General features: G+C 47.8%; 1 protein-coding gene across 1 annotated transcript; it reads right to left on the minus strand.

Annotated features, from left to right (window-relative positions):
- Positions 1 to 4,912: 4,912 nt before the first annotated feature.
- LOC122212030 (T-cell surface glycoprotein CD1b-like) lies at positions 4,913 to 8,401 on the minus strand. The gene is made up of 6 exons (XM_042925682.1): positions 8,278 to 8,401; positions 7,763 to 8,029; positions 6,947 to 7,225; positions 6,462 to 6,740; positions 6,127 to 6,220; positions 4,913 to 5,206 (listed from the first exon to the last, which is right to left on the minus strand). The coding sequence occupies exons 1-6, from the start codon at positions 8,336 to 8,338 to the stop codon at positions 5,188 to 5,190; spliced, it is 999 nt and encodes a 332-aa protein (XP_042781616.1). The 5' UTR covers positions 8,339 to 8,401; the 3' UTR covers positions 4,913 to 5,187.
- Positions 8,402 to 8,416: the final 15 nt, after the last annotated feature.

The following is an 8,416-nucleotide window of genomic DNA, read 5'->3' on the forward strand; positions in this document are numbered from 1 at the left end:
TTTCAATCCAGGGAGCCACACTGCATTCAATGTCACATCTCCTTAGTCTTCTCAGACTGGTCTTGTTTTCACGACTTTGATGATTTTGAAAAGTACTGGTCAGATTTTGTAGAATTTCCCTCACTTTGGGAATATTGGATGTTTTTCTCGTGACCAGTTTGGGTTTGTGGGTTTGAAGGAAGACTACCACAGAGGCGGCATGCCCTTGTCTTCACGTGATCTTAGAGGAATGTGCTATCAACATGACTTGTGACTGGTAATGTTCACGTTGATCACTTGACTAAGGTCATCTGCCGGGTTTTTCCACTGTAAAGTTACTCTTTTACCTGTCCACACTCTGTCCATTGGAAGTGAGTCCAGCCCACGTTCCAGGGCAGGGAATCAAGCCCCACCTTCTGGAAAGGAAATATCTACATAGAAAATTTGGAATTCTTCTGGAAGGAAGATGCATCCCTTTTCTCCCATTTAAAATTTTATTCATAACTTGTTATGTTTCTGGGCCTTGTGCATATTTATTTTGCACTTTGGGTTTCACCAGGAATTTTTCAATGTTTATTTGTTTATTTTTAGAGACAGAGCCTGAGTGGGGAGGGGCAGAGAGAGAGAGAGAAAGACAATCCCAAACAGACTCCATGCTGCCAGTGCAGAGTCCAAAGTAGGGCTCAAATTCATGAACCATGAGATCATGGCCTGAGCTGAAACCAAGAGTTGGATGCTTGACTGACTGAGCCACCCAGACACCCTGGGTTTCACTAGGATTTTTAAGACCTATTATCACCTCTTCTCCTACCCATGTCAGTGACCACTCCTGTCTCTGTTATCCATTTCCATACTTTTCCTTGTAAACCACCTTCCCAAATTGAGAGTGATTAAAGCTCTAGAACCATCTCTATCCTTATTCCAATCCTACATTAAACATGTTGGAAGTTCATCTTTTCCCCAAGAGTTATTAAAAAAAAGAATTGAAATAAGAGAATTATTAGGCCATCTTGCTCTGTGTGGATGTAACGTGAACAAATTGCACAATTCCGTGAATTACAGCATCCACACGTGAAATGAGAACAATTACATTACTGCCCTCATAGGGCTATTGTAAGGATTAAATGAGGAATGTGGGGGGCAAAAAGCACACATGAAACAATAAAAATTATCAGGACCATCTTGATCATGATCATGATCATCACCATCACCGCCATCACCACCGTCACCATCATCACCATCATCATCATCGTCATCACCATCACCATTATCATCATCATCACCATCGTCACCATCATCATCACGATCACCATCATCATCACCATCATCATCATCACCACCATCGCCATCATCACTATCATCATCATCATCACCATCAACATCACCATCATTATCATCATGATCACCAACATCATCATCATCACCATCACCATCACCACCATCACCATCACTGTCACCATCACCATCATCATCATCGCCATCATCATCATCGCCATCATCGCCATCATCACTATCATCATCATCATCACCATCAACATCACCATCATTATCATCATGATCACCAACATCATCACCATCGCCATCACCATCACCACCATCACCATCATTGTCACCATCATCATCACCATCATCATCATCACCATCATCATCACCACCATCGCCATCATCACCATCATCATCATCATCATCAACATCACCATCATTATCATCATGATCACCATCATCATCATCACCATTGCCATCATCACCATCATCATCATCATCACCATCGCCATCATCACCATCATCATCATTATCACCATCGCCATCACCATCACCACCATCACCATCACTGTCACCATCACCATCATCATCATCACCATCATCATCATCACCACCATTGCCATCATCACCATCATCATCATCATCACCATCGCCATCATCACCATCATCATCATCATCACCATTGCCATCACCATCACCACCATCACCATCACTGTCACCATCACCATCATCATCACCATCATCATCATCACCACCATCACCATCATCACCACCATCACCATCATCACCATCAACATCACCATCATTATCATCATGATCACCATCATCATCATCACCATCGCCATCATCACCACCATCATCATCATCACCATCGCCATCACCATCACCACCATCACCATCACTGTCACCACACCATCATCATCATCACCATCATCATCATCACCACCATCGCCATCATCACCATCACCATCACCATCATCATCGCCATCACCATCACAATCATCATCAACGATGATCTCTGCAGCTTGAGAAAACAATAATGTCTCCCCCAAATGTGCTCATGTCATGAATCAATCAGTTTCCATTTGCCTCCCTGATTACTAAATCTTTATTCTTTCAAGGTCAATCCTAACCAATTTTATTGACTTCTAGAATAACACTGGCAATGATGAGTTATATTGTTTGGGGAAAATTACCCTGCTCATAAGAACAGCTCATAAGACAGATTTTGAAAAATATAATCTATTTAAAGACATCTGAGAACTCTCAAGACAGTGAGGCATGGAAAGACTATGATCCATGAAAGGAAAGAAGTCCTGGGAGGTAAACCCAGCATTCGGGACCATTGTCTTCTCCTACAGGTGTCATACCCAGAGGGAGGTCAATCTGCAGGCACAGCTGATCTGGTCTTTGGCCCTGTTTTCATTGCTCAGTTTTATTTGTGAACTTCAACCCTGGGCCAGCCTAACTTTGGGAAGAAAACTCCATTGCAACCTTGAGCTTTGCAGGCAACGTACCATCCAGACAAAGAGAGAGCCCCTCTTCACTCAACCACCAAACAGAAACTCAGGCTTCAGTTGGATTGGATGAGATTAGGTCACATACACACTATGAACCAATTATTCTAACTAAGCAGGGGGATGAAATTGTATTCATTATCTTAGACCTCGGTTCTCATCTATAGTCAGTTTTGCCCCATAGGAGTCATTTGGCAATGTCTGAAGATGCATTTGGTCATTAAAACTGGGGATTTTTTACTGGCATCTACCCAGTAGAGGCCAGAGATGGTAGTAAAAGTCCCACCGTACACAGGACAACCCTCCATAACAAAGAATTATCTGGCCCAAAATGTCAATAGTGCAAAGGTTGAGAAACCTTTAGAGAAGGATTTTTCAAACTTAAATATATACACCAGAATAACCAGAAAGGCTTGTTGAAAATACAGATAATCTGGTTCCCATTCCTGGCTTTGCTGATTCAATAGATTTAGGGTGGGTCTGAGAACCTCTTTTGCCTAACAAGCTTATAGGCACTATTCCTGCTGCTGATTCACAGTCCACACCAAAAACACATGCATTAGGGCCCTGGGTGATAGCTGAAGGTGCCTCTGCTCTAAGGTGAGGTAAGGTTTAATGCATTCTGGAGAAGTAACCAGTTGTGCTAAAGGAGAGGAGAGAAAGCTATATACCTCAGCCATTTCCTATCCTTGCTCAATCCTAAAGTTCGTATTGTCCTAACATTTCCATATGGGAGAATTGCTTCCAGTACCTTCCACTTGGCCAAGGTCTCTGCTTGCTCTGACCTCCCCTCCCAAAGTCCTAAATATATATATATATATATATATATATATATATATATATACACACACTTGGGGCACCTGGGTGGCCCAACCTGTTGAGCATCTGACTCTTGATTTTAGCTCAGGTCATGATTTTGCAGTTCATGAGATCGAGCCTCATGTGGGGCTCTGCACTGACAGCTCAGAGCCTGCTTGAAATTCTCTCTCTCTCCCTCTCCACCCACCCCACTCACGCCCTCTATCTCAAAATAAATCAATAAATAAACATTTTTTTTAAATATCCTCGGGGTACCTGGGTGGCTCAGTCAGTTGAGTGTCTGACTTCAGCTCAGGTCACACTCTCACAGTTCATGCATTGGAGCCCTGCATCTGGCTTGTGCTTTGACTCCTCTGTCCCTCTATCTCTGCCCCTTCCCTGCTCATGCTCTCTCTCTCTCTCTCTCTCAAGAAAAAATAAACATTTAAAAAATAAATAAACATGATAAAATAAAAATATCCTCAAAATCTCCCCCTCCTCCTCCTGCTGTTTTAATCAAAATGAGTTTAATCTTTTTCTTAATGGAGTTTCTTGAAAACTATGGAATAAGCAAAAGAATGAGTCAGTATAAAAGTGAATAGAAATATGACTAAATTGCGACAGCGCAGGTATTTTTAAAAAGCCCTCTTGATCGTTTTGCATGAATATTTAACAGCCCCTCTGTGCTATTACCCTCCCCCCATCCTGCCTAATCATTCTCACTGGAAAATCGAGGAGCAGGATCCTGTCCAGATGAAGCTTTGCCAGTGGGTTATAGTCACAGCAAGGGAGCAAGGGGTTTTCTCTAGAAGGCTTCGGCGCAGATGAGAGGATTGCTCAGTGAGAAATATCTTAGAAAGAGGGAAATCTAGAATATTAACTAAGGGGTTGGGGACAAGCATGGGGAAAAGACCATCAACGTGGCAGTTATATCCACTTAGACCATTCTTACTGAGCAAATGCGTAGGCACAGAAGAGATCGTGCCAGAGATCCATCTGGAGAAAGCTCTTCTCCCAAAGAACTCACAAGTAAAGGGGGAAGAAAACCAAAAATAACTCAATGTTGTGGGTACAGAGTGAAGTAAGTCACTGCATGACACCGGACAAGGGAGGGTCATTTCCACTCCACCGCTAAGGAAAGCTTCCTAGAGGAAGAGACATCCCAGCTGGACCTCGAGGGTTAGAAAGTCATCCAGGCGGAGACAGAGAAACCGTGTTAAACATGCTCAACATCTCTGCAAATACGATGATCCCAGCATAATTGTAGTTAGCTTCCTTTGGCAAATGACATTTCAGCAGAAGCAGAAAAAAAGTTTTATAATAGGAAACCAAAGGGACGTCACCAGTAAGGGGTATACCACGTGTCATTTATTCTGAAACACATTCTTTCCCACGTCTCACACGTAGGAGATCAGGGTGAATCGTACTATTGACACCATCTCATAATAAATTTGTGGTTTTCTATTATTTGTCTGCCAGTTATGAATAGTGATTTATCTCGCATCGTACGGGAAGTCTGGTGTGACCAACCAAGAGGATTATTTGATGAAATATGACGCGATCATCTCCCAGGCTGACAACGTGAGCTTCTGGGCTTCTGAGCGTTTATTCCAAATGGAAGAGGAGTCCATTAGATACTCTGATACGACCTATGAAGAACACAACCAAAACTTAGCTCTACGTGAGAGGTACTCACACTCCCATGTGCATAGCCACATTGTTCACCAGTAGCCAGAACGTGACATCAACCCCCGTGTCTGTCGACAGATGAATGACAAACAGAATGTGTCCTGTTCGTGCCCCAGAACATCATTCCTCAGCCTTGAAGAGGAAGGAAATTCTGACGCGTGCAACCACACGCATGAACCGTGAGGGTGTTGTGTTGAGAGAAAGAAGCCAGTTACAAAAGAACAACGACTAATGACTTCACTTAGGTGAGGTCCCCAGAGTCACCAAATTCATAGAGACACAGCACAAAATGGTGTTTGCCCGGGCCTGGGGAGCAGGCGCTGAGAAGGGCTTGTTCATTGGGTAGAGGTTTCATTTTTCAAGGTGAAAAGAGCTCTAGAAATTGCTTGCACAAAAATGCGAGCACACTTCACACATTCTAAGCTGTGCATTTGAAGACCATGAAGAAGGCAGATTTTTTTTAAAAAATTTTTTTTTTAATGTTTATTTATTTTTAAGAGAGAGAGAGAGAGAGTGCAAGTAGGGGAGGGGCAGAGAGAGAGGAAGACACAGAATCGGAAGCAGGCTCCAGGCTCCGAGCTGTCGGCACAGAGCCCTACGCGGGGCTCGAACCCAAGACCTGTGGGATCCTGACCTGAGCCGCAGTCGGACGCCAACTCACTGACCACACCCTCCCCCCCCCCACCACCGGCGTCCCGAGAAGGCAGGTTTTGTGTCGTGCACATTTCACCACAACTTAAACAATGGATTTACATAAAGGAGATGGGACTGGGGAGAAAGGGGAGGGTCTGGTGGAAAAGAACTGAGGCTAATGTGTAAATCAATAAATTGGGAGGATGGACAGATGCACAGAAAAGAAAGACTAAAAGTAAACACTCACCGGCGCCTCAAAAACCACAATGTAGGAACTGTCAAAAGGATGAACAAGGGCACTATTATCGCCAAAGATATCAAGCCGATGGAGACGGGGTTTCCTGAAAATGGGGGAAGGACACAGGACGTCCCTTGAAAACCCATTCTCTGATTCTCCTGACCTTCCTTTGCCTACTTGATGGTCACGTGCTCCTGATGTTCAAGCCCTCCATGCCTCCCCCGCCGTGTCCCTCCTTCCCTCTCCCTCCTGGTCATGGATCAAGCCCCACCCCCGGCCAGTGCCTCCCTCTATGCCTGAGGACCCTCTTCTCCGGGCCCTGCGGGGCACCAGCCCTTTCTCACCCCAGTAGAGGACCATGTCCCGGCCTCCTAGACTGCTGTGTCTCACTCGGCAAGACAGGCCGGCCGCCTCCCCGGCCGCCACGTCCAGGGTCACCCGAAGATACCACGTCTCGTCAGCGTGGGGCAGGACGTCGCCGCGCCGGGTGCCCGGCTGCTCCTGCTCACCCCGCATCCACGTCACCCACACTGGCTTTGGGTAGAAGCCGGACACGTGGCACACAAGGAGCAGACGCCCAGGACCGGGACTGGGGCCACTGGACAGCCAGGCCTCGGGCTTCACTGGGGCAGGAGGGAACAGGGAGAGCAACGGATTATGACTCTAGTCTAGAGGGATTTGGAAACTCAAGTTTGGACGGTGGCCCTTTCTCCTCCTTTGGAAACCAAATAATTTATTAAGCCCTCTCTTGGGTACATCCTACTCCTGAACTTAAAGAAAGTGGTGGCAGGTGAAACAGAAAAGCCTCAGTGGGGGGGACAGGACTAACCTTGTCTCTGCAGTTCTGCCTTCCCCACATCAAGGACACCCAGGAGATACTGAGGGCAGGTTTCAAAGAGGAGCTTCCCCGCGATGTCCCGGATGCCCGCGTACTGATGGATGAGCGCGCAGATGCGCTGTGCCCGGCTTCCACCCTCCGGGGCGGGCACACAGGAGTAATTCTTGATGCTCAGAAAGTCCACTCCTCCTAACGCTCCCCGCAGGAAGCTCACCGTGCCCCCACCGGAATGCAGACTACAGCCTGCTATCCCCTGGATCTCAAAGGGATCTGGAGAGAAGGAAAACAGAGAAGAACCTGGGATTTGCGATTCGGGTGGGGCAAAAGGTGTGAGGCGTAAAAGGATGAGCCAGGGTCTCGGAGAGCTTAGGACCAGGGAGAGGCACACGTGTCACCAACGGTGGAGAGGCAGTTGTGATGGTGTGTGTGTGAACAGGGAAAGGGGGGCAGCTGGGCAGAGTGAACGGGAAGAGTGCCAGGGAGGAGGCAGGAGGCTCGAGGAGAGGGATTGCAGGTAGAGATGTCTCAAGCATCAGGGCAGGGAAGTGGGGCTTCTTGCTTGGGGTGTGAGAAACGCAAGTTATACCCAAGCCGACCAGGAGATGTTGCAAAGGGGACCTTCACCCATCAGCAGAGCGTGTGAACGCTCTGTGGGGTGTGGAATCTGAGGCTGTGGCTACTCCAGGCCAGCTTGTGGGTGCAGCTGGGCACCGAGGGAAGGAGGGGCAAGGTCAGAGGCAGTAGTGGCCTACAACAGGAGAGAGACAAGTCGTTGAGAACCTCCCTCGACGAGAGCCCCGGACTCACATTCCATCTGGAACTCATGGGCATGGTCCTGTACTTCCAGGATGAACCCGTTGAGGTAGACCTGGAACACCTCCTCCAGCCTGGTCACCTCCTCCTCACTGAAGTTGCCCTTGGACCAGGGCTTCAGGAAAACCGCCCTGCCTGCGTCGCTGTCCCAGCTTTGAAGCTGTAAGTCACCCAGCCATCCTGAGCCTTGGTTCTGCGCCCAGCTGCTGTTGGCAAAGGACGAGATCTGGATGACGTGGTAAGAGGTGGGCCCTTGAAAGGCTGTGGGTGACGGAAGGTTAAGAAAAGTGAGCAGAACGGCAGAAGCCGGGGATAACGAAAGAATGAAACTTGGAAAGATCCGGAGAAAAGGAACCCAGAGTCTGAGGAGCGATACAGAGCCCGAGACCTTTGCCCCCAAGGCCTTGGGCGCCCACCCTACCTCCGGATGGGGGGAGCAGTGGTGCTAGGATCACCCGACCCTCCGGGGCTTTATCCACAGCCCCTCCTGGTGCTGGCCAGTCGCCCACCTGCCTCGCCGCCGCCCCCCGGGCAGAGGACCGCAAGCCACAGGAGCCACGGAAGCAGCATCTCCCCGGGGACCCAGCTGCTGCTCTTCTGGCTCTGGCTCAGCAGTTTCGCTCAGAGGTGACTTCCTCTGTCTCCCAG

The sequence above is a fragment of the Panthera leo genome, chromosome F3, assembly GCF_018350215.1.
Source record: "Panthera leo isolate Ple1 chromosome F3, P.leo_Ple1_pat1.1, whole genome shotgun sequence".
NCBI lineage: Eukaryota > Metazoa > Chordata > Mammalia > Carnivora > Felidae > Panthera > Panthera leo.